This window comes from Thunnus maccoyii, chromosome 3 (genome assembly GCF_910596095.1).
Source record: "Thunnus maccoyii chromosome 3, fThuMac1.1, whole genome shotgun sequence".
Taxonomy (NCBI): domain Eukaryota; kingdom Metazoa; phylum Chordata; class Actinopteri; order Scombriformes; family Scombridae; genus Thunnus; species Thunnus maccoyii.
This window is the reverse complement of record NC_056535.1, coordinates 4,610,812-4,638,175: the sequence shown is the minus strand read 5'-3', so window position 1 is coordinate 4,638,175 and position 27,364 is coordinate 4,610,812. Positions and strand designations below refer to the sequence as shown.

Here is a 27,364-nt window from a genome sequence, read left to right as displayed (position 1 = left end):
CAATTCTAATATGCAAGAATTGAATAATTCACCCACTTTAAAAAAACAAAAAACAAACATATTGTGATGAGCTGTGGTTATCTCATCTTCAAAGATGACACGCTGGACACCGCTGCAAAGCTACCAGCCAGCTTTAATTGCAGTTAGAACGAGTTAGCAACTCAGCATTCATTATGCTGCTTCAGGTCCAGGTCCCTGTCCAGCAGAGTGCCAGTGGTTGCACTGCAGTCATGCTCCACAGTCAGCGAGTTACTCTACTTTCACATCGCTGAAAACGTTAAAAAAACAAATATTAACCGGAGGAACCGACTAACGAGCTGGTGAGTGAGTAGGAGCCGCGGGCCTGTCAACGGGGAGGAGGTCAGTCGCCTGCCAGGTGGCGGAGCATTGAGAGCCGGTGAGGATTGAGCTGAATCCCTGCTGAGCTTCTCTGTCTGACTAAGATCTGCAGAGAGCAGATGATCAGCAGCGAGCCAATCACAGGCCGGACACACAACCGCATGGTCACACTGGCTCCATGGTCCCCAGGGAGCATCGGAGAAACAACAACCAAAACAAAACCGCTTTATGAAAATCAGAAGATAACTGAGTGGTGCCTTCATGTGCAACTCGTAAACTCAATGAACGACAGAAAGTTAAAGTTATTCTCTCGTTTTTGTTTTTTTTTTGAGGGGGGGTGGGGGCACATTAGCTCTTGAAACGGGCTCCCAGATGCTTAAGGCCGCCATTGTTCCCCCATAAATAACTAAGCATCACCAAATGATGAATAGCTCTGTAAAAAGTTAATAATTCATCATGAACAATTATTGATTTATTAATTATGAGCTGTGGTTTTATCTGCAGGGGAGTTTGATAGTACAAATGTTTCACTATTGTCCTGTATTCATCTCGCTGTATGTTTATGTGTTTGTGTGTGTGTGTGTGTGTGTTTGTCCTTTGTGTGTGCATGTGTGTGTTTTGTATAGACACTGTGGCTACAGCAAGGCCTTCCAGGACTCTGATGAGGAGAAGATGCATTACCAGAACGGTCACGGTATGTCTGGCCCGTTCCTCAATTATTACCAATAAAAGATTAGATTGTGTTCCTTGAAGAGGTCGCATTTTCATCCCGATGTAATAAAGTTCATCCTTAGAGCAAACAATTTTCACCACGCTCTGAGCGATTACAGAAGCACAGCGGCCTTATTCCCTGCATGCTGTTTATTCCTTCCCTCTCTCCATCTGCTCCTTTCTCCGAATCATTTATTTCCTTTTCATCAAGTTTTTCCCTCCACACACCAGTGACAGGGGCTCAGATGTGATGTTGCTCTCATTCTCTGATATGTGACCAAATGCTAATGTTGTGTATCTTAGTGTCATTCCCCGATGCGAGGTTCTATATCGACCCGCACACATACGAGGACCCCTGCCAGGCGGTCCATGAGTTTGCCCGAGAAATTGAAGCTTCCAGGATCAAAATAGAGAAAATCATTGGCTCAGGTAAAACCATCAACTTGTGTGCGCTTACACACACATACAGAGACACACATACACACACGCACACACACACAGTGAAAATCATTGGCTGAGCTAACTTAAAATCATTGGCCGGTGTAAAGGCTGTGGTGTGCAGCAGAGAGGAGGATGGCAGAGCGGAATCAGAGCGTTGCGTGGGGCTGTCAGTCAAAGCTCCTCAGACAAGCAGGGAATACTAACAGTGTGTCAGCTCTACAATACACTTTGCTAGATATGACTGCTGCACCCATAAAGAGGGATAAAGAGTACAAAACTGAGGAAGACAAATAACGGCAATCACACTTAAAGTTTCTCTGCGCCAAAGATAAGAATTAATGAGAAAGCGGATGATGGATGATTGGCTTACTTCAGGTTTTGCACATATATGTAGACAGACAGCCTATAAGTGGATTTGTTTCTCTTATCTCACTCGGGAAATTAACTTAAGACACATTCTCATTTACAACCATGGCTTAAGAGGGGGTGGGGGTGCAGCTGAACACAATGCATGCTGAATATTCCTGGTTGAATGTATTTGGTGCTGAGTTGGGATCATTTTGTGTGTGTGTGTGTGTGTGTGTTTAGGGGAGTTTGGGGAGGTGTGTTATGGACGCATGAGGCTCCCGGGGAAACGGGACATCCCAGTGGCGCTGAAGACCCTGAAGGCAGGATACACAGAGAAGCAGAAGAGGGACTTCCTGGCTGAGGCGTCCATCATGGCCCAGTTCGACCATCCCAATGTTATCCGATTGGAGGGAGTGGTAACCCAGAGTACGCTGACGATTAAACTGTCTATCAGTCTGAAGCCAGTTTCAGGATTATTGACTGTAGAGTAGTTAGACAGACATCTGGAATATTAATCAGCATGAATTAATTATCAATAAAAAATACCTTTTTAGGCTACCCACATATCATAAGCTTTGTCTATGTGTAATGTAATGTAGGTTAGAGACGACTTGTGCAAAGTTGTCACAGATTTTGCCCCATAGCTCTTGAGCTCTTGAGACCTCTTCCTTTCACTTACAATTCTGGCTCCACATTCACATTCTGTTTAAATAAGCCCATTGTGATTCTGAGGTGGACCTGGGCTGAAGAAATGAAAAGACAGGAAAGGATGGGGTATAAATGGCCTAGTATTTTCCAAGGAGTTCAACTCACATAGGACTATTAGAACGTGTGACATTTTTGGAGGTAAAAGAGTTACTGAATCTTTACTGGGATGATAATAATCACATTTTACCTCCTAAAATACATCCCATCTGCCAGGTAATACCTGAGTGTAAATGAGTGTAAGTGCTGACTTGCTTTAGGCTCTTTCAAACCTTGTTTCTTTAAACCTGCAGTGTGGAACTTTTAAATATAAATGAAAGTCTGTTACATCCAAGCCCTTGCCAAATGAGGTCACACAACACTGATGAAGCCTATCACCATTAGATTAATCTCTATATTTCACAGTATATGGAGTTTTGAATCTCATGTCGGGGGCGACATTCCCGTGTTGGCCATTTGACCGTTAATTGTGCTGCTCTTCTACATTTTCCAAATGTTCTGTTCTATTGAAACGATTTCGTGGGGGTTGTGTGATGCTCAAAACAATTTATCAACTGTTTTACAGCCGCAACAGTAGGTTACGGCCAGTGGTGTACTGACCATTGGAAATACTGGGACAAATCCCAGTGGGCTGTCAAAAAAGACGTTTTTGGGCCGGTGGACCGTCAAAACATATCCGTTTTTACTGGCTATCTCTTTGTGCCTGTCATTCGGGGCGTGCATGAGAGCGTGCTGCATGCCTGTGTCAGGCAATCACAGCCGAGTGCCCCCCCTTTACTCTCACTGTCCAGAAGAGGGAGACAAAAATCCCACACTCTAGCTTTAAAGGATCAGTTCACCCAAATCACAAAAACACACAATATGTTTTTTTTTCCACATTCAACCCCTGTTAGTGATTAGAAAAACTCAAAAGAATGATTTTCTTCAAAGTATAACTGCCACACTTTTAATAGAACCGGTTCATAGTGAGCTCCATGGATTATCCTGAGACTCTGTTTCTGTTGACCTTTTTTAGTTTTCTGTGCCACAGACCAGATTCCATTCACTTGCATTGTATTGTGGTTGTGGCAGTATTCTCATGCTGTGTCCCAGTTTTATACTACGTACTAACTGTATACAGTATGTACAATAGTATACTTTTGATACAGCTACAAGAAGCATCATTTTTGTTTTTCATCATCTTTCTGGAGCTGTCTCACCACTGTTCACAATGTATTTTCATGTTTTGCTGGTGTTAGACGCAACCACTATTTCCTCTGTGCATTGCATTGTGGGACAATAATGAACACCAAAGGCGCACTTAATTTAAGCCCTTTTTTTAATTGCATGCATACTTTTGGAGCACACTTAGTTTTATCACTTTGATAGTGTGAACTCACTACATACTCAAAACCTGCTCAGAATTAACATGCAGTGTGGTGCTGAGACATAAAGTGTCAAATGAAATAAACACTGTATCTGCATGATGCAATTCCATGAGGGGTGAAAAAAAAAAAAGTGAAACTGTTTTTGTGGTATTAGTGAAGTGACCCTTAAGTGAGGTCAAGGGGAAAAATACATGCAACAATAAAATAAAGTCACTTTATTTGCAAAAGCTAAAAAGTTCATCTCAGGGTAACTGTTAAAAAAATGTTGTATTAAGTTTTGCATACGAAAGAGCACTGTTTTGACTTCTATTTAATTCTCTCTGATGCCACAAAGCATCAAAAGTAGTAGTATTTAGTTTCGACAACACTCTTTTCTTCATACAGTAATTTTGTATAGTATTTCATCCTTTTATACACCATATGTAACACAGACAGTAAATCAGTGTTAAACATGCTTGTAAATAGGTTGTTTGTACACTGTAGATATTCAGTGCAGCGTAGGAACACTCCTGTATGTTTCTGTTTGTCTTTCCAGGCAAACCAGTGATGATCATCACAGAGTACATGGAGAACGGCTCTCTGGACTCCTTCCTCAGGGTTGGTATTGAAGCCTTTTGTCTTGAAGGTTCTTAGAAGTATTTGAGAATCCTAATGGTTCTCAGTCTTCTCAGACTTTGTTGCTAATGCGTCATTTTTACTGCACCTCTCAAAGATCATTTGCACTCATGTACTGAGTGGACATACTGTATCTGTAGTCTTTTTATCTGATTCTCTGTTAATGAGTAGGTGGATATCTTCTCTTTGCCCGTTCAAACATAGTGGCTGTCGCTGCTCATCATCAATGTCCAGTGAAAATGAAAAAAAACTTGATTTAGGCTTGTTGACTGTTTGTTATTTATCAGAGGGAGGCGGGTGGCTGGGGTGTGACTTAGATTTTTTTTTTTATCTTGACCCTCCCCGGAGCTACAAATATTTTTCCTGGAGCCTCCCTGAGTGACTGGGGGAAAATACATCACCCTCCCTCTACCATAAATAACCATGTTTTATTATATTCACACCAAAGGTAGGTAGTATTGGAGAACATAAAAAGCAAGCTGACTTTTTCCAACCATTACATTTAGTAGCGATCCATGACTCTTAAACTTCTTAAGCCTCCTGACCCCCCTTCCCTCATAAGAAAAAAACAAACTACCAGCCCAACTTACTGCATCGTCTCCTATAGTACTGCATAAGTAACCTATGTCAACTCCAGCTCTGAAACAAAAATAAGACGCTAAAAACTAGTCCAGCCAATGTAACAAGCAAACAGCACAGAGGGAGTTATCACCAAAACAAACCAGATAATTTCTTAGGCAAAATGCAAATCCTCCTTACAAATAATCACATCATCACACAAGATGTGTGCACTTCAGCAGAATATGAGTGCATGACAGCCAGCCCTCCCACCACACAAAACCAACATTTATTAAGCCTACACACACATACACACATCACAGCGCGCACACAGTCAACATTACCAACATGTGCATATTAATGACCGTTTTTCCAAATAAAGTAACATACACACCAGTGGCAGCAATAGCCAGAATAATATCAGCTGGCATGGAGGCCGCTATTAGATTTTCAAATTTAGCCTTTGATGATCACATTAACGAAAGTTACTTGAAAACAAAATCCTTGGGTTGAAGAAAGCCTTGGTTTTCTGCACTAAATTAGCTCTGGTGTAGGTAACTGTTATTCCATTGCCGATTAACTCCAATTTTTCCTTAAATTAGTCTTGAAAAAGGCATGAATAATCCTTACTAGCCATGGTTACTCCTGGCTTGATTATCTATTTTTTACCTGCTAGATTGTGATTGGGTCCACTCCATTTCAGTATGCCGGTGCACCGCAACATGTAACGGCAAAGGCCAGGGAAACTGTTTAAATGGAGTGTAATCTGCCTGTAATCTGTGTAATCTGTCAACCAGTGGCACCAACCACGTAATTGTCAGCTGACAAAACAAACAATGTCGGCCTACAGGGCAAAAGCCATGGTAGCTTTCCTAGCTGTCAAATAATCACAGCGGTATGACTGACATTCATCAGTTCTCTGTTTTATCAGTCTCTCTTGCTCTCACCCTGAAATTTGGCGGCAGTTCTGGCGTATCTGCTGGCTACAATAACTGTCCAGTGGTGTGCAGAATCTGCCTACAGGTGTACCAGCGTGGTAATGGTGCAGACCCATTCACAGCACACAGCAGCCTGAACTTGTCATAAAGTATCGACAACAAAGCCTGCTCATTCAGAGGGATGATTGGTCAATTTTGCTGTCATTTGAATTACTCGGCCCTCAGTAAAATTATAGCTGGACTACCAATCACAGAGCTGAAAGCAGCATTTTCTCCCTAGCAACTGTGGAGGCACAAAATTCGAATAGGCTGACAAAAGGTGCTTCTTTCATTTAACCCTTCACATCCCAACACAAACTGAATAGGAAGGTTTGAATGGTTTATTTCCTCAGAAACGTTTTCTGAGTCCCGTCACCAAAAAACAAGTATTTTGAAAAGAAAAAATTTAAAGAAAAGAAAGAATTTATTCAAAATAAATACAAAATGCAACCATTTCAAGTTGTACGTCCCTCCCCTAAGCCAAAATAAAAAAACATAAATCCCTTCCCAGTGCTACAAAAAATAACAGTCCCTTACATTCCATTAAAAAAACCCAAAAAAAACAGTAGTTTTAAAGGAGTTTCATGATAATTCAGTTTTCTCAAAACAAAAAGTCATGGTTTTCACTTGAGAGTGACATTATACTTACTGTATATTTAGAGATACTGCACACATCACTTCCTGTGTATGGAAGGATTGTTGCCAGGAGAAAGCTATCAGGCTCTGGTGGTTTAGAGCAGCAAAAGTTTTCTTTAACAAGTTAAAGGTTGAATTAACATTGTATTACATTGGCAATGTCAAACTGCTAAGGTATCTGCTTATGTGAATTTAATGTGGATTATTACTTAAAAGCAAATCCCTCGCATGTATTATTCTCTTATCTTCACTCTCTTCTCTATCTTGATTAAAATCTCTTCTATTATCATTCTCTTCATCTTTTCTGCTGCTATACATCACATCTTTTTGATCTGCCATTAAAACCATCTCTACTTACCTCCTCCTTCCTGATATTTCTTTCCTTTCCCTTTTCCGACATCCCGTAGAGACACGACGGCCAGTTTACCGTTATCCAACTGGTTGGGTTGCTGCGTGGCATTGCAGCTGGTATGACCTACCTGTCTGACCTAGGCTACATCCACAGAGACCTGGCTGCCCGCAACATCCTGGTCAACAGCAACCTGGTGTGTAAGGTGTCTGACTTCGGCCTATCCCGAGTGCTGGAGGACGACCCTGACGCCGCATACACCACCAGTGTGAGTTTTCACATTGAGGCAAGCATTAATTCAGCCACACCCACACATTCAGACACGTTTTTTAAAGACATGGTCAGAGTGAGGTCATTACATGTGATGGGACTTCAGTAATCTGAAATTTGAAAATTTTATCGTAAAAGTTTGACATTTTGGGAAATAGACTTATTTATTTTGTTTACTCAAGAATGACATGAAAATATTGATACCACTCTTATATCTGCATTAAGTATGGTGCGAGATCTCTGAGATGATTAGCTTAGCTTAGCACAAAGCGTGGAAGCAAGGGGACACAGCTAGCCTGACTCTGTACAAAGTTCAAAAATCTGCCAACTAGCACAACTAAAGTTCAATAATTAACATGTAGTATCTTTTGTTTAATGCATAAACAAACAGAATTGCGAGTCTTCCCATTCACTCGAATGAGAAAGTGTGTCCAAACTTTTGACTGGTACCATACATACTGGAACAATTTCTTGGTGAACGGTGGATTCCTGGAGTCTTGTCACACCAGTTTAGACATTGCGTAGAAGTGTGGGCGGAAAGTGAGTCTTCTGTTTGTCAAGACATACTTACACTATATAGCTCCCACTAAAACCACAAATTGTTGTTTCTACATTTCAGTTTGTGCACGAATCGTGCTAGTTAGAGAACTGTTGAATTGGACAGAGCTAGGTTAGTTGTATCCCCCTGCTTCCAGTCTTTATGCTAAGCTAGGCTAATCACCTCCTGGCTCTAGCTCCATACTTAATGCACATACATGAGAGTAGTATCGATCATCTCATCTAACTCTCAACAAGAATGCCAAGAAGTGTATTTCCCAAAATGTAAATGTTTTGAATTTTAAGCTTCAGACTGAAAAGACAAACTATAGAAATGGTGTGATCAGCTTTTTCTAGCTATAATGTCACCAGAATCATCTGATTATTTTATTAGAGCAAATATAAGGCGTCACAGTTTGGGGGACAGGTTTTATATTAAGTGATTTAAATTGTTAAGATAAGTAAAATGTATTTATTTCTCTGATACAGCCTTCATTTAAAAAGGGAGTCTCACTGAGATCTGGCCAGGAAAACTGCATCAAGACCAACATAAAAGTTAGAGACAAACACAATTGTACAAAAGCAATACAAAGTCACGTGAAAGCGAGAGCAAAGTAAAGTGCTCCAGGAGGCAGCAGTCCAATATTGAACGTGCAGCCTAATGGGAACAACTGTATTAAGTCTTGACTAAAAAAAAGGCAGCTCCTCACAGAGTCTGATACTATCAGCTCACAGCACACAGATGGAAATCAGAGTTTAACACATTTCTCTGTTACAATCTGTTAAAGCACAGCAGTCAGATTACAGAAAGCAAGGTGATTTTGTGCAGCATTACTCAGAGACATTCTGAAGGGATTGCAGATTGTGATTTTACAGTACACTACAGTATCATTATGGCACATCTCGAATTAATGGTTGATAATGGCTGATGATTAATACAATTCACATTACTGTCTGAGAACTGTTGAAAAGTGAATAAGTGCGTGTGTCCATATAGTGTTTTTCTCTGACAGAAAGCGTTGGCAGAGCGTTGGGGAGCGCTGGGATGTAGTGCTTGTGCGGTGAGAGAAAAAAACTCTGCAAGTGGGTTTTGTTTCTATGACAACAATATCTTGACAATTTCTATGACAACATATCACCTCTCTAATTGCCGTTGTATGATAGACTAATATTGCCCCTTTGCTTTGATGCTTGATTGAGTTTCTGTCTGACATAGGTCCTATCATAAAGCTCAGGATAGACACAGCCAGAACAAGCTTCTCCTCCATTTTCTTGGTTACCAGGGTGACGAGTCCCGTCCCATCTAATATATGATTGGTTGCCTGAAAAGGAGTGTCAGTGATGACACCAGCACCTTTCTGAAAAGTTCAGTGATTTTCAACTAGAGGTGCTCAGAGCAACGGCACAAAAAAGTCAGAGCCCTTTGAAAAAAGACACTGGGTGCACAGCTTTTTCTCTAGACAGCTGCATGCTGCTGCATACACTCTCTCCTCTTTGGGAACAACTGAGAAAAGATGCTGGCGCTCAGAAAAAAACACTATATGCACACGAACCCTAAAGCTGCTTATTGTGTGGAAGCTGGCAGCAAAGTCACTTTGAAGAACCTGAAAGTATTAAGATCATGAGTTAGGGTTAGAGAATTCCAGTTGTAGGTTGCCACTTTTAATTTTTTAGCAGGACATCAAGCTCCAAGCTCTTTAGGGGTCCAAAATGTTGGCCTGATCTGAAATGCAGTAGACTTAAACAGACTCTGTTAGAGAAAGAACACTAACATCTGCAGCTGTTTGATGCATCATCAAGTAATAAGCAGCTGCAGAGGGAAAGAGCAGCTTTAGGCTATATAACAGATAATATATCCTATAATCATAATATCCTACAAACAAATTAAATCATAGAAACTAATTCAAAAAATAACTTTATATGCTTCAAAGTAATTTTTAGATATAATTGAAAGTCCTGTTTTCACCAGATACTCAACCATTTAAATATTAGACATATTGACTCAGACCCTGGGCCCATGGCAGTAAAAGAGAGACTATCTGACCTGATTAGGCTGTCAGTCTCTCACAGCCGATCTAGACCCGTGAAGACCTCTACATCAAGTATCTATAATGGGCTGCATTTTGAGAGTAACCTTCAAATGTTTTAAAATAACCTACAGGGAGTGCTTTGTTTGTGTAAGAAGTGATGTATCCATTTTTCAACCTAATGAACTGTCAGTTTTATATCAAGAATAATGTAAGTAGTTCACATACTTGCTAACATCTTTTCCTGATCACATATCCACAATGACTCACTTTAGTCTCTAGTGTGTCATTGAAGTTTCTGCTAACATGCACATTTACTCAACGGTGGAAGTACATTTATTCAAGTACTGCACTTTAGTACACTTTAGTATATAATGGTATACTTGTCACTCCATTACGTTTATTTTACTGGTATAGTTATTTGATACTGATATGAATAAGATTCTATATACAAAAAATAAACACATACATAACAATATAACAGTATGAAAAAGGCCAATCTGCAAAATGAATACTTTTCCTTTTTTATTTTATTGGTTATGCTGATAATACCTATGATGTTTTTACTTGTATTGGGTTATTTTTACACTGTGGTATTACCACTTCACTTCAGTTGGTTGTAAAACTGAAATAATAAGCTGAAAGATACCAAAAAGCAGCTAGAGCTGAGGGGAGCTTCAGAGTTGGGTAATAATTCTCTGTGGGTTCATAGGAGTGACTCCTCCCATTACAAAGAGTCATTTGATCTATTGCTATATATATAATAATATTATATTGCTATAATATAGTAAAAATATTGATTCACTTTAAGTAAAGGCTTTAAATACTTATTTTCCCAACCCTGTCTGTAGCACTTACTTCCAAGAATATTTGTTTCTACTGAAGAAAAAGGGTCACCAATATGTAGTTTCATTTTTTAAAAAGCCTCAGTAATTTCCTACAACAGCTTGTCACCGTGGTTCTTAGCAAACGTTACTCAAACAGGAGGAAATAATGCATTTGTCTGGGACTATTTTCTGAAGCGTATTGATTCACATTTGGTACCCTAGTGAGTATTTACAGCAGCAGGACGATGTATGTGGAAGCTCTACAGAGGAATAAGATATTTCAGGCTTTGATACACAAACTACTCTTGTTAGTAGATTCATTGTTGGTTTTTTTGGTAACAAAGAATCTCGCCAGACTCTGATCATATGTTTAATTGTCTAACCATAACATTTTTTCTAAATCTGTTTCAGAAAGTTGTTACATCCTGATTGTCCTTCTCTTTCTTCCCTATAGGGCGGGAAAATCCCAATCCGCTGGACAGCCCCGGAGGCCATCGCCTACAGGAAGTTCTCCTCCTCCAGTGATGTATGGAGCTACGGTGTGGTCATGTGGGAGGTGATGTCCTACGGAGAGCGACCATATTGGAACCTCACCAACAGAGATGTGAGTGTTGTCTGTTGACCATAGCTAACCGATGTATTTCCATAGCAGACTCTGAAGTCTTATCCATTTTTTACTGTCCATGTGCAGGTGATCAAGTCTGTGGAAGAAGGCTACAGGCTTCCTGCTCCTATGGGCTGCCCTGCTGCTCTACACACACTCATGCTGGACTGCTGGCAGAAGGATCGCAACGAGAGGCCACGCTTTTGCCAGATAGTCACCGTTCTTGACAAGCTAATCCGCAACCCAGATAACCTGAAGTCTATTGACACGCTCTGCAGGTGGGTGGGCGGCTGAATAGATCCATTTCTGCAGCAAAGCAACATGGGTGCATTATGTCACATACTGAGGAGTTCTTTGATTTAATTTGGCTAGACTGTTCGCCAACATTTAATCAAATATTGGTTCATGTGATTAGCGGATTAAGCAGCAAATCAATGCAAGACACACCAGCGTGGGGTTGAGAAGATGATCTCCAGGACAATATATGGTGACAGACTGCTAGGCTACTAAGTAACTGTCCTGGTGTGGGAGGCAGAGTAAATCCAGTCTCATCCTGCTGCTATCAAACATGAGCGCAGTGGGATAAAGTTGCAGCCTAAAGTTTCACTCAAAGTTCTTTGGCAGATGAAGCGAGCGGTCGTGTTCGCTTTCCAATAAGCTCATCTCTGACAGACGCGCTGTGCATTAAGTAAAAGCCTCGCTATGATATTGACATTGATCCGCGGTGAATCTGGGACCAGGTTTGAGAGGACACCCAGCTGAAGCTGGACCTGTGTAAATTGCTTAGTTCAGATCCCAGGTCTTCCGAAGTCAGTGGTGCGCGGCACTGCACGTCTGTGCATCTGTGTGTGTGTGTGTGTGTGTGTGTGTGTGTGTGTGTGTGTAGTGAGGAAACGGCAGGTAGAGGAAGAGGCAGAGGAGGAGTGTAAAGGATTTCTCCCTGTATTAATCTACCCAAAGCAGTCATCCTGCAACCACAGCCGCCACCTCTTCTCTATCATTTTAACTTCTATTGATTTTCTGCCTCGGTTACTTGCACATTTCAAAGCCCCCCACCTCCCTCGACTCCTTTCCCCCCCCAACCCTTCTCCTTCCCGCTCACTTTTTGACTCTTCTTGTTTTCGTACTCCCTCCAACTAATCTTTTTGTCTTGCCATTCATCTTCCTCTCTCTCTCTCTCTCTCTCTCTCTCTCTCTCTCTGTCTATCTATGGCCATCTGTCTCTCTCACTCGGTCGCAGTTTAAACAGTCCTCCGCTGATGGACAGAGCTATTCCCGACTTCAGTAGCTGTAACTCAGTAGACGAGTGGCTGGACACCATAAAGATGGGCCGCTACAAGGACCGCTTTGCAGCAGGGGGGTACCACACTCTGGGTCACGTCATAGGCATGAACCAAGGGTATGTACTGACCATGATGGAGAGTTATAACAACTCAGAGGTGATGCTGAGCTGTTAGCTGCTGGGCTCCACCAACTCTGTGTGATATTTGTAGCTTAAAGACCCTGCAGGCTGAAAAATAACTTCAGTCTGTACTGTCTGACTGTTTGATTGACACTTTGAAATTTAGTTTCTGCATACTGTAAAAAAGCTCCCAATAAATCTCAGCCAATCAAGCTAAAATCAGTTTGGCCAGTCATTTCAGCACCACTCATTTGCTCTATTAATTAACACCTCCACAGTTCTGTCTACTGCATTTCCTCCATTGAGCTCAGTCATAAACATAATAAACCCTCCTATAGTACCTTGATATCTGTGCCAGGAGTTTCTTTTCCATCCGGCCTTCAAGAAGCACAGTGTAAAAGTTAAATATATTTCCAACACATTGTGAGTTGTGTGGAGGGATTTCAGTTACAGATAATTCTTGGCTGAAGCTTTAGATAGTTCATACTATGTTAAACAATGTATCCAAATAATGACATAGTTTCAAATAATGGTAAGTAATAATCAGCCCAATAATTTGTGCTGATCACAAACATGCTCACATGGTAACAACATCATGTCATACTCACCAATCTGTTACTCTGAGTTTCTCTTTTTTAACAGAATTACTGTTCACATTCACTTATTAATTCCAACCGTTTCTGCTTTGCTGTTTTTTTGATCGGTGTTAAGCTTCTGTCAGTGAAGCTCAACACTTACTGCAGTTATGTATTTCACATTAAAAGGCCTATCAGGGAAGGGAGGGATTACACCCTTTCTGTCTTGGAATGAAGGAATATCTGTGCAGGATAGCTGCTGTGTGTCATTCAACACTGATTGAAAGAATGGCAAAGTAGAAAGTAGGCAAAAAGTTGACTGATGGATTTAATGATGAGGAAACAATATCCAGAATTTGTAAAGACAACAGATAAAGGAAGTTTTGAGTATCAATTAACAGCGGACAGCATCAAAAGCAAGGTAAAAGGGTAGCAGATAGACAACAGGTAGATATCTTATTAATTAACACAATGAATAAATTATGAATACAGGCCTATGTCGAATACAATTCATTCAAATAGCAGACGAATTTACTGTATGTTCCAACAAAACTTTTTATGCCTAAACATGCCTAAAAAAAGCCTCCTTATTTTCCCTACAATGTAAGTCATCAGCATTATGACTGTCATGGAACGCTCTGTGTACATTTTTTGTGTCATGCAGGGATATCCAGAGGCTCGGAGTGACGCTGATGGGCCACCAGAAGAAGATCATGACCAGTGTCCAGCTGATGAGAGCACAGGTCCTGAACAAGAGTGTGCCATCAGTGCATGTATAACTCCAACGCTGAGGTTTCTGTCTGCTGAAATCTAGAAACCCAGGTTTCTATAAGGTCTAGAGGAACTCCACGGGAAACAAGATGATCAGATAAATGGGAGAAGAAGATATGTGGGAACTTTACAAGACTTTTTCCTTGAGAGACTGAAGAACAAAACGTGAAAGGTTTTAACTATGGAGCAAGTAAACATGACTTCTATGGGACAAGTCCAACCTTTCATTTTTTTTTTCCTTTCCGATTACATTTTCTGAGTTTAAATGTCTTGTTTATAAATGGAAAGACTGCCTTAATTACCACAAATTATTTTAATTTTATTGTCTACAAAGAGAAGATAATTTATCAATCATGAATTTATCAGAGTAATATGATTTACTGAACCGGACAATAGTAAGAGTATATGGAGTAATGTAGAGTGTGGGGGTGGGGGTGTGTTCAAATGTTCTGTTCTGACACTCACTGCCTCTCAACAGCTGGAATAGGATGAGGCACAGAATGACGCTTGAGTCAGAAAAAGTGGAGAAAAGTGAGATAGGGCTAACCCGAGTTGCCAGATCATCTCCACAGTGGAGAAGACCTATTTCACCCCAGGCTATTAATACCAACAACAGGCACATTTCTCCGCCGTCCAACCTTGATGAATGACCCCAGGAGAGCCCTAGAGCCCTCTGCCCAGTTTGAAGCTGCCCGGCGCACAACTACTGTACTTGGAAGACGTGTATGATTCAGTTACAGTGCACTTTATTCTACAATCTCTCTGTGTTGTAGAGGCTTTGAAGTTGTGTCACAAATCTCCTCGCAGCCATAACGTGAGCAGCAATGTTGGTCCGTTACAAAATTAACTGTTTAAAAATATAACATAGATAATTATTCATATGCAGTAACAACCAAGAAGAAAAAGAGATATTTGGAAATATTAGTATTAGAAGCCAAAGTGTCTCATCAAGATTCCTTTACAAAGTAGTCTTCACTGTGACAGCAAATTAGAAAACTATATATATATGAAATTATATATCGGTCACTTCATACATTTGCCTCTATTTCAAATGTTTTCCAAATGCACTGATATTTTAAATGTATAGAAAGTATATTTGAAATTTATTGCAACTGTTGCAAATCTAAAATATATTATTTTAAACTATTTTAAGCAGTTTAAAATGATATATATTTTAAACTGCCTAAGAATCTATTTCAAATATATTATTTAATATATTACTATATATATTTCTCAAGGCATGTCAGGCTACATGCTTTTCCTTGATTACATATATAGACATACATTATCATTTCGCTTAAAATTATTTTTGAAATGCATTTGGAAAATCCCAAATATTGGAAATGTATTAATGGCCAAAATTAACATCAGTTAACCTTAGCATTTGCTTTTTTAGTGCTGTTTGTAAGCTACAATAGGTAGCTGGCAGCAGGCTCATTTAAGCAAAGCAGCTGGTTTTAATTTCCATTGACCACTAGATGCTACAGTAACTCTAGCTTGTACATTATCTGGTGTACAACCAGAGTGAGATACTGATTTGTTAGCTAACTGTTGCTGATAATATCTAAATATAAAATGACTCAAATGTGTTTGTGAAAAAAATATCAGTAGAAAAAGGCAGCACAAAATGTATACGTCTGCTGAATTCTGTTGAAACGTTTAGGACACCCGTCTACAATGATTGTCAAGGTCTCCAACATGGCTTCCAGTGGCCTGCCAAGCACCCAGTGTTGAACTGGTTTTAGCAGACAGACAAAACCTAGTCTGTCCGATGACGTCATCATTAAGCCCAAAAAACAAAATTATCCTTGAGTGGAGCCTGATTTAGCCTATACGCCAAACCTGGGCAATTTTCAACAACATTTTTATATTTCCTTAAATAATCCCTTAAATATTAATCCTTAAAATTCCTAAATACTAATCCAATATTAATGTGTTGTGCATCTTTTTAGCTTTCAACCAAAATTAGACATATATTAGGGTTGATCGTCCATCATACCCAAAAGTTTCAATATCTTCTGAATAATATTTTGCTGGGAGGGGTGCGTTGCATCTGAAAGCCCTCTTATTCTCTTGACATTTATGAACAAAATGGTACAGAAGTTATTTAATTCAGTGGATCTCACTTTTGGGATCAACATCAGCGCTAATACAATTCAGTGCAATAATTCTGAGGACATATCCGAACACATTTTTGTGAATGCTGGGAACATAGTACACATAAGCTACGCAGACTGTAAAATAAAGTGTTACTTCTGATTAAATGTGATTACACTGTTTGCCTCAGTGTTGATGAAAAGGTGAAGACGAACATGTAAGTAGAATGTTTATATCTAAATGCTCTCAAAACGACATGATCAGCCCTAATTTATCCCTCTCCGTGCCATCAAGAGAATGTCTTTTCTTGTTCACCTTGGTAGGTTTTCCTCTCGATGGTTGATGTCAGTTTTTATTAGAGAAGAACCTCATGATATTTCTTGAATATGTATTATAGTGACATTTCACTACAGGTTTCAAACGATTTCTTTTTTTCTTTAGGATGCTTTTGAAGACACTGGACTTGAACTGAAAAACCCATATTTTATAAAGTTAGGATATGTTTTTGCTAGATGAATTGATTTATAATGTATACAGCAAGTTCAGTCACTGGAAGGAAGAGAAAAAAAAAAACAACAACCGGATTTATTCACATTTTATTATTTATTCATGCTCATTTGTTTTCCAAATAATACAAATCTGAGAGGTTTTATTACAGTTGATGAATCATCCTTATTGCTAATGATAAATCATAAATGTGCAAACTGTCCATAAATACACAATAAAGGAACGTTTGTCTGTGTGTGACTGCAACAGTGATTTTACGCCTGTTTATAAATTCCCACCGAATTCCCACCACACTTCAGTTCCACTAGCTTTCAGTTCTTACGCACACTCTAAACCTCATGGGAAATGTAGTCGTTGAATGCAAATACAAATGTTGTTTCATGTTGATGTAAAGTCGCACTAATCGAAAATTCCATGTTAACAGTGGATCACATAACTACACATAATGTGAAAGGTACCACTCGAGTGACAAACCCACAGAGAACAGAGAATTATCATCCGATCGTGCAGTTCCCTCAACATTTATTATAGGCCTGAATATAAGATGATCCACCCTCTATTTTTTCTTAGCCTTTTTTGAAGATCCGAAACACCTTGAGGCTAAACCTGCTGGGAAAGTTTCCCCAAGATACTCACAGAAAGTGCTCATCTTTGAAGCCTTTTTCCTCATATAAAGGTGAAACATGAAATACTTCCATTAAAGCAGAACGTAAATCCCACATTTGTGGTCACATACTTACACTCTCTCCTGTCAGGCTCCTGAAGCAGTCAGAATGAGTTATCATGTTTCAGTCTGTTTGAGCTCCTCACCGTGACATTCTGTGACACCAGTATGTTTTTGCTGCCTGACAGATGATTCTGTCCTCGGCCTGTTTATGCAGTATTAGGCTGTATTCAGAATAAATCAGGCAGTGCGCTGCACCGCTGCAGGGTTGAGTGGAGGTGTGTGGGGGGTGTGGGTGTGTTTGTGCTCTAGAACATAACCACTGTGAAACAATCAGCAAATAACGTTTTATTGATCTGATTTACCAGCTTTCACACTACCACCACTCCCTCTATTCATTCACTCTCTTCCTCACTCAACCACAGCTGCTCTCTCTCTCTCTCTCTCTCTCTCTCTCTCTCTCTCTCTCTCGTCTTAAAATGAGTCAGGAAGAAAAGTCTAACTTTACTTTTAACGTTATCAAATGAAGAGAAATGTCCTCCCTCCTCCTAGCAACGTCTTTGTACTCCCTCATGGCAGGGTTTTACAGCTCTGATCAGTCTGATCGCCGGCTGTGATTGGCCACCGCAGCGTGACATTGGGATGTGTGTCTCCAAAAGTTGACTCTTGATCAACTTTCTCACCGCAGACCAGTCCGGCGCCACAGTGGCCGAAACCCCTGCAGCCTGAATGCACTACCTCCTTTAAAATGAATGGGAGGACTGGTGTTTTTGCTGCACTGCCTGATTTGTCCTGAATACAGCCTTAATACATCAGGAGAAGCAGGAATTTATTTGTGCCAAGGCAGCAAAACACGAGCTGTCAAAAACTCCAATACAGTAGGTTAAAGTGGGCTTACTGAACATCTGCTAGCCTAGTAACATTAAGGCTACAAACAACCTATAGACAACACATGATGTAACACTCTCTATTCAAAAAGAATATCTGATGTTGTGAGCACATAATTATCTAGTTCTCAAATATAATATGACTTCCAACTTTTCAAATTTAATATTCAAGAAAAATGTTGTCTTACATTTGGGTCAGTACAGTAGCTCATTGTTTTGGTTTCAGGTCTGCAAATTCCACTCTGCTCGACCTTGTTTTAAGCAGCGGGCAGCTCAAAAAGACCCACAAAATGCCCTGATAAACCCACTCTACACTACCAGCTCAGCACCAAACAGCAGCGGTTAACTAAAGACAGTCAAACATATAGCAGCTAACAAGCTACATGTTTTTCTCAGGAGTTGCAGACTGAGCTAAAAGGAGAGTGAATTTGTTAGGTGGACAGAAACACCTCCCTGAATGAATGCTAAAACAAATGCTCATGTTGCTCTGTGTCTACTACATGAGTAAGTGGACAATTGTTTGCTAACAGGTTAGCTATTAAAAACTTTCTGTGTGTTATTTAGCTTTTTTCCTCTGTCTGTCTGGTTATTCATGAAATGCAAATTTTAGTTAGAATAATAATTTAGCCTAGAATATCCAGATAGACAACACGTTTCAGCCTTTCAGACAGGCTAATGGAAACCCCTCAATGAAAAAATATATTGTTTCAATGAGACGAGTGGAGCAGAATCTAGCTTAAAAAGATGTTGGGACTTTGGCTCCCTATGGTGAAAAAATAATATCTGTTTACCAAAAAACACAAGGGGTGCCTTAAATAAACTGCACTCACATCCTGATGCACTCAACCTCCCTGCATGGTATTATCTATGGATCCGTCCTGATGAAAATGAAAAACATTCTGAATGTGTCTGTCTGTCAGACCATGGAGAGAGATTTGTTGAGGGGTGGTGCATCATTGAAGCAATCACCTCACATGGTCCAAAGATCATTTGTAATGTATTTGTCCTGTGCTCAGAGAGGGCAGAGCTCAAGAAAATTCATTTAAGAATCGTCTTTGACAAAGAAAACCATCATTACTCACTCTGGTTGGTCACATACAACAAGCATATTTATATTCACCCTGAGGTGTTAGATCAGGAGTCGATCTGAACTTTGTAGTGCCATAACGCTCACTCTGCGAGACTCAGGTTGAAAACAATTGACTTTGACTTCCTTAATGCTCGTTGTTGAGTTTTTGAGTAAATTGCTTTTTTCTTCTGTGGGAATGAGCCCTGACCCAGCTCTGAAACATCATTTTGAGCTCAGTCTGAATAGGGAATGGGCCTGATGAATCTGTGTCTGAGTAATTGTCCTTTCCTTCACCTTAGGAGGGCTGTTAGGAGATAATCCTCTCCTTGGTGAAACAAGACCTAACACAACATCATTAATCTCATTACTAAGGCCGTGTTGCTTTGTTGCCACCGAGTCCCACGCCCAATTATCAGCCGCAGCCCCGTCCCCATGATGATGCCAACTCCCCCTCATCGCTGACGACCATCTACACTGTCCCCTGATTGACTTCTCTGAGAGAAGCGGTGATAGCGCTTCGTATCTGCAATCAGGAACCCTCCGAGCTTCGGCTGCGTCTGTGTCCTCATGTCCCCCTCGATGTCCCGTGGTTGACTGCGAACGGAGCGCAAAGCCGATCACGACAAGAGTGTTTTTGCTGTTTCTTATCGCCTCACAGCAGGTCCACAACATGAGGCAGCGGCAGACAATGCAGATGGATTTAAACACTCGAGCACTAATTGTCAAGTTTGTTTCTATCGTAAAGAAGCAAGAATAAAAATTCATTAACAAGCTTTCAAATCTGTGTAAATCTCTGCACAGTCATAATGAAGTCTTTGTGAACAACCTTGGAACAATGCATGTGTATAGCTTGTAGTGTTGTAATTCCACCAGTATATTTCATCAAGTAAACAATCGGTGAAGGCTGAACAAGAAGCAGTCACAAGGGATTGCCTTGTCAGTTCACTCTGCTTGGTGCTATATGGGTAGTTTTAGTTTTGTTCTTTATCATTTTTACACTGCTGTATTGGGACTTTTCACTAAACAAAACAAAAAATATCTTTCAGCTCCATTATTTCTAACCACTTTTGTTTGACAGAATGGGGAAAACGGTGAGCAAATTCATTACCAACTGGATTTTATTGGATTGACCTGCCACTGTTCTTCACAAAATGTGATTAATATGCTATAAGAGGAGAGGGAAACTCTCTGTTGAATAAGCCTAAACCCTCAGTTCAGTGTGAGGCCATCCTGCCTTCTCAAAAAGAGCAGTAACACAGAAGCCTTGTATTTTGTGCAGTAAACTAATGACTGGTTGGAAAATAGCCAGAAAATAAATATGACTTTTGCAAATGTGTCAGAGAGCTCCTCCCAGAAACAAAAGCACCTGATCAGGGGTCATGTTTGAATTAAATTACCAGTCAGTGTGTTTACATGCATTTAGCTTACTTTCTGTAGAAAAGACTTTCTGTCTTTGGTCTCATGTAAATGAGAAACCCGGTTTCCACAATCAGAGTGGAGTATTAATAAACAGTATTCCCTCAGCTGGATTTCTCCTGGAGAAAGCAGTTTTTTGGTCATGTATAACTGGGATGTCTAATCTGCTCTTTACATGTGAGCAAGTACCTAACAAAGACTTCAGACAGAGAATGTACCGCCGTGACAGCAGAGCAACAGGATGAAAGGAAGGATCATTACATGTAGCAGTACGTAACCTTGCATTCACAATTATTTAATTCAAGCACAGACTGACCCAGAAACTAATACCAAGGAGCCTCTAGAAGTCTAAATTAGATGGTTGTAAAATTCAGTCACATTCACGTTGTAAGGAAAAACAGCATGCTCTCACATAAAGCCTGTCCTCTCACTGCACTGTCCGTGTAAATCTATATTTCATGGTTCCAAAATAAAGTCAGGATTAGAGGAGAAATCTCATTACTGACCTGCTCCATATGTGTAAAAGTGGATTTACAGTAACCAGATTACTGCAGTGTTTCTTGCACTAACAAGTGAAAGTGTCAACTCAATCTAAGCGGAAGTCTGATAAGTTGGATGAGGTAGGTATTTATATCTATATATATTGACTCAGCCTGTATGTTCCTTTTTGGCAAGATCCTACACATTCATTCACAGGCAGTTTCATTTACTGTGTATCAAGCGGTTTGTAAAATTTAATTCATTATACCAGTTTTAGTCAACATGAAGACATTTTTGATGGGACAACCTGGTGGCTCTGAGGTTTGAGGCTCTGTGAATCACAATGCCTCCAGTTTGTGTCCAGCCAGGGACCTTTGTTGCATGTCACTCCCCATCACTCTCCTGCAATATCTCATGGTTTTGGTGATTTGATGTCTGGGTGTTTAGATTAAAAGTGGGCTGAAGTTTGTGAAAAAATTGTGAAGTTTTTAGACATCTGGGTTAAATGTAACCTTTATTTCAACTGCAGTTCAGTAAATATATTTCAATAAACCTGAAAATTTTTTACTGACTTTTCTCTAAATTTTGCTATTTGCTTGTGAAATACTACCTGTTTGATATCTTCAGGTCTGTAACATCTGCTCAAATGAAGTTGATGCAAAGACCAAATGATGTTGCAACACATGAATGAAAATGGATCTTTCTATATTAAAGGTACTATGCAAGACTTTCCTAAAACACAATAGACTCATACAAAAGTACCACTAATCCCTCTCAATCATCACTTATGACCCACTAGAAGTGTGTGACGCTGTATTTATCCACAGAGACACTGCCCTCTGCCTGTATTTTCTTATTTTCTTATTATTTTAGTGTTCGGGACACTTCTAGGCGTCGTAGGTATGTAGCCCCCAGCCAATAACAGCACACAGGGTGTGAGGTCAGTACCATTGGCTAAAAAAATAATGGATGTAGTCAAAGTGACGTCATCCATTGGTTTGTGGACTGCCATTTTGAAGCCTCGAGTTTAGCGATTCGACCAACACCATCTTGGATTTGACCGTCCCCATGTTTTATTTTTGGAGCCAAAAGTGACCATATTTGGACGAGAGGGTGGAGCTGACCCTAGCGCTGGCGTGATTAGCACTGGTTAGCATGGTGCATTTAAAGTCTATGGTTAACTGTGGTTTAAAACCATTAAAACAAAATGTACTTACTTGAAAAACTGAACCTTAGAGGGTCTTTTAGTACAACCAAGCACTGAACTTTTTTAGGCGACCAAAATGTCACAGTTACCTCGCATGAACTGAAAACACTGTGAAATAGCAGCAGCTACGCCTATACTCTGTGTAACTGGGGTTACGCCGTGGTTATGTTACGTTATCAACGTTGATACGCTGTGGTAGTGAGTTGTCAATCACAATGCTGCCACATCCTAAACTCATTAGGAAAGTGTTTACTGAGGTAGTAAATCAATAAATCAAGTGAGAAGTAAGGTAATTTTCTCATTGACAATCTGACTTCTTGTATGACCAGTGGAGTCGCCCCCTTCTGGCCATTAAAAAGAATGCAGGTCTTAAGTAGTTCCGCATTGGCTTCACTTCTCAGACCGGGAGCTACCTGCTTGGTCAGGACTTGTAGCGTAGCGACCCAGTGACATCGCAGTCTCTGTCTCCTCTGCTTCACTCTGCTCTCTGTCTCTGTGGAGTATAAAGAGCTGCAGGTCTGTGTGTCTGCTTGACTGAGGGCCGGGCTGAGCTACACACATGCAGAGTAGAGAGGCCACACCAGACAGGATGAAGCTCTGCATTCACACAAAATCTGTCAATGCAGCATCTTCCCGCAGGGTTGTGTGGTGGTGTGGGCGTGTTTATTTGTGCTTTAGAATGTAACTGCCATGAAACAATCAGAAAATAACGTTTTATTACTCTGATTCATTGCTTTGCTGTTGCCAGTGCTGCTCACTCTCTTCATTCACTCTATAGCTCACGCGACCACCACCTCTCTGTACTGTACAAAAAGGTGCATCAGTGTCACTATGTTATAAATTGAGAAATTACAAGAATAGGAATATCAAGTATCAATAGAAAGAAAAATAAAAAAAACAGACAAAAGTTTATTTGGTGTAACATCCACCACGTAACAGGAGAAACTGAGTTCACAGTTTCAAAAACTGTCGCAGACTGTGGATCTGAAAATATATTTTCTATGCACCATTTTACACAAACACTATTATATTGTGCATATATTCATAACTTAATGGTGCTGCTCTGAAAATAAGACATATATTATTCATGAAGTACACAGAGGCTGACAAAATAAATATAAATAAATAAATTTAAATGAAATACATACGTAAACTTAAGAATCAACATAGTGCTGAGTCCTTTGGATTTTGTTACTGTGTTGGGGGTGTAGATGTGGTCAGTTCATGGTGTTATTTCCAAAGAGTAAAAAAAGATAAAAGAATCTGTTAAATCTGTCATTCACAGCCATGACAGCTTTTCCCCATACTGAAAATCAGCTTTGTACACCCTTGTGTCTCTAAGTGTCAGCCTAAGTGTTTACCAAATAATGTATGTATGCAGACGAATGAATAATAATCACTGTGTAAATGTTTGCCACATGGTAACAGATTTAAAGCTGCAATTATTCATGTGTTTGCTCAGAATGAATCGCATTTAGTCATTATATTGACATAAAGATTTTAGTCAGCTGCTGGACAGTATTTCAAACACCAAGATGCCTGGCAGGCTGAAATACAAGTTCACTTACTGGCCACCTCTAATCATGAAGTCATTAAATTGACATCAAGATTGTCACAAACATGTCAGACTTGTTTGACTCTTGTTGTTATATTGGATAATTCATCTATCTATCCTTCTCTTATTATTTTGTTTATATTATATTCAGTTTTTAACTTGCTTTAACCATATCGGCCTTGAATTGAGCTTTGATGCACACCAGTCAATATGGATAATCAAAACAGTCTCTAACACAGTCTGAACTCTTGACAGTCCCAGAGATAATAGCCCAATTTCTAAATAAGTTTTTTAAAGACTCCCTCCAATGAAAATCAAGTTTTTAACCTTGTTCATGTGGTGTTTTTCATATGCCACAAGACATACCCTGGCTGAGCATTACCGCTTTTAAACTGCAGTGTACCAAATACAGTCAAAAACACAGTTTCAGTAAGGCAGGATTTCATACCTCACAAATCTAAGGAACCAATCATTTATAATAAAAGATAATTATATGCAAAGTCTACCTCCTTGGGTTTTACCCGACAGTTGATTCCAATCTGCACAAGTCTGGCATATTGCTATTTATCCTAGTTTACATCAGGAGAAAAACAGCAGTTCCTCATCTCCCGATGAACACTCAGTCTCAGTTGGATCAGATGCATTTGATTATCCATTGAGCGTTGACCAGAAAGAGCGATGGAATGGCTGGTCTGGTCGCATTAGCTTTTAGCTTGGCTACAGACCAGCCCGCTAACCCCTCCTCTGCTTCCATGCACACCACTTCCTCTTGCCTCTGAGCCGTTGTAGTCTACTACAGCAGTCCACTGCCGCAGGGCGTTGTGTCCTAAGGAGCTGCAGTCTGCTGAGTGCTGCTCTAAGCCTCGGTGGAAGTGAGGCGGGCGAGTTGTTGATAATGTTCAGAAGTTCGGTTGGGCTGTACCTTCTTGGCCTAGTTGCACTGGTCGTACTATCTGTACACTTACTCACATTAAGAGAAGAGTCCCTAACACTCTTTACACCATAACTGGGATCCAGAGAAACCACTGCACTGCTGCATGCCGACATGAATATATTTGCATATTCATAGATTCTGGACTTTTTAATGAGCGAGGAGTAGATGTCTTTAAGGATTTTAAAGTGGTAATTATACTTTTTTGTGGAAAAACCATATCAGACACACATTATTGTTCCAAGCAGAGTATCTTCATACGTCTTAATATATGTCTGGAGAGGATCTTTAAAAGACGCCTGCTGAGTTGTGTTTGGGTTGTGCTCAAGTCATGTAGCCATAAGGAGAAGATGTGAAGATCTGCGCTCATCAAAAGATCTTTGGCATCTCAAGAAGGGCAGTTTCAGAACTTTGATATTCATGAAACAGACGCTATACTGATGGAATGATTAAGAAGTGGTGGATGAAATCATAATTTTCCTCAGAGGTTGCAGAGTAGCTATGTATTTGAAATGTTAGAAAATAATGGACAATAGGGATGTAATGGTACACAAAATTCATGGTTCGGTATGTTTTTGGTACAGCAGAAAAAAAAGGTAGAAAATAATATTTTGGTCCTTTATTTTGAAAAATGTAAACATCCAAGAACGACTTATTGGCCAAAACTATTGGCTAAATGGTTCAGTTGTGCTGCAGTTGAAAAGGAAAACAACCTTTCTGTTTCCTGCAAGGAGTCAGGACACGTGCTGACAGCTGTTTTATGATGATTTGTGGTCTAACTGTATATAAAGTAGTTGAAACTAGCTCCACCTCCACCAGCTACAACAGTAACACGCTGCTTACACATTGATGCTTCAGTATTAATAATCTAATGATGGCATATGTAATAATATATCAGTCAGGGGGACCAAACCACTACTCTTACTGCACTATTCTTAAACTACATTTTTCTCTCTCAGAACTGGTTCTTATGACATGCTGTCTGACCACGTCAGAAATCAGATGTGTTTATAGCATGGATGTATTATAAGAGCTGGATACTGGACTAAAAATGGCACCCATTCAGTCCTATAGGAATTGCTCACCTGGTGCATACGCCAAAAAAAGTTTCTAGTTTCCGAGTTAGCTTCTGCATTGTGCGGCCCACTGAATATACGCAGTAGTGTTTCCCCCGCTGGCCCTGCCCGCGAGCTCCCACTCGGCCCATAGACTTTACATTGTGATGATGTCACAGATTTTTAAATTGCTTTTCTTGGCTCGAGGAAAGTTTTACAAACATAAAACCTCCATGGATCAAAAGTTCATAATAGAAAGAGTCATAATTGACGTTGTTTGCAGTTCGAGGGGTCCTGTCAACAGTTTTACAGGAGTCTCTTTTATAATGGTGGTCTATGGGGAAAATCCTTTTTGGGCTGCAGGGGGATTTTTTGCTGCAATACCGCGAGTGGCCACTGGGAAAAATTGGCTGCAAGGCTGAGCGGCAGCGCCCTATCCAGCTCTTATCATACATCCATGGTTTATAGTTGTTCTGAAAGGCTTCACTCAAAGGCGGAGTGAAAAGCTGACCATCACACAGAGGGGAGGGGGATGGGGAGACGCGGTATCGTTTCACTATGGAGATAACAGAGCATATTTTAATAATAGTGTTGCACTTGGTCAGTGTTATGGGTCTCTCGTATGTCCTTCTGATGGCAGCGACGCTACAGGGTAACCAGGGTAACCAGGCCACCTTGGCTAAAGCAGCTAGCATAACTACAGCTAAGTGGTGCGCTGCCAAACCGTTCCAGGAGGAACTCGTACTGTCCATACCGTGACAATTTGGGATGAATACACATACCGTTACACCCCTATTGGACAGAGAGATAATGTTCGAGCAAGAGACAATTTAATGTTGATTATGAAGATTTTAGCTTGTTAGGTTTGTTTCTGTTCATCCATCCATCCATTTTTGCAGGTCGCAGTAGCAGCAGGCTAATCAGTGTAGACTACATGTCTCCCCAGCCACAGCCTCCAGCTCCTCCTGAGGGTTCTCACGGTGTTCTGGAGTCAGCTGGAGTTTACAGTCTGATCCTATGGTTTGATCCCTCCAGCTTGTTCTGTTTGTTCCTCCCAATCAGCCTGTAATACCTTCACAGAGAGATATCTGGATGACATCTTGATCAGATGCTTAAACAACCTCAACTAGAGCGGCCATTCTACTCAAAAAGTTTTCCAAACACACAAGAAAGACTCTATATAGATTCACTGAAAGTCATGTCTTCCTCTGCATCTGGTGTTATTTATTATCCAAAGCTTATAGTTATTAGTTGGGATTTAAACATATGCTGATCAGCAGGGTTTTCAGTTTCAGCTTTTGAATTGAGTCACTTTATCTGTCAACCTGTCAGTTACTTGTGAGCAATTCCACAAGATCCTCTTTTGCTTGCCGATTACAACCAAGTTGGAGTGAGCTGAACAGAGAACCACCACACCAGACCTGTAGGTTCTAAACT

The 27,364-nt window shown here is 40.3% G+C and overlaps 1 protein-coding gene across 4 annotated transcripts in view; it reads left to right on the top strand.

Annotated features, from left to right (window-relative positions):
- The window catches only part of epha8 (eph receptor A8), a 117,836-nt gene extending 102,720 nt beyond the window's left edge, over positions 1-15,116 (top strand). For 3 of the 4 annotated variants that reach the window (XM_042403941.1, XM_042403964.1, XM_042403959.1), the window contains 9 exons: positions 966-1,033; positions 1,354-1,479; positions 2,080-2,265; positions 4,447-4,508; positions 7,105-7,332; positions 11,162-11,311; positions 11,399-11,589; positions 12,552-12,710; positions 13,953-15,116. In XM_042403941.1, the coding sequence (XP_042259875.1) occupies positions 966-1,033; positions 1,354-1,479; positions 2,080-2,265; positions 4,447-4,508; positions 7,105-7,332; positions 11,162-11,311; positions 11,399-11,589; positions 12,552-12,710; positions 13,953-14,067 (1,285 nt within the window). In that variant the 3' untranslated portion in view covers positions 14,068-15,116. The remainder of the gene's footprint in view (positions 1-965; positions 1,034-1,353; positions 1,480-2,079; positions 2,266-4,446; positions 4,509-7,104; positions 7,333-11,161; positions 11,312-11,398; positions 11,590-12,551; positions 12,711-13,952) is intronic. The other variant, XM_042403951.1, reaches the window with a different exon arrangement.
- Positions 15,117-27,364: the final 12,248 nt, after the last annotated feature.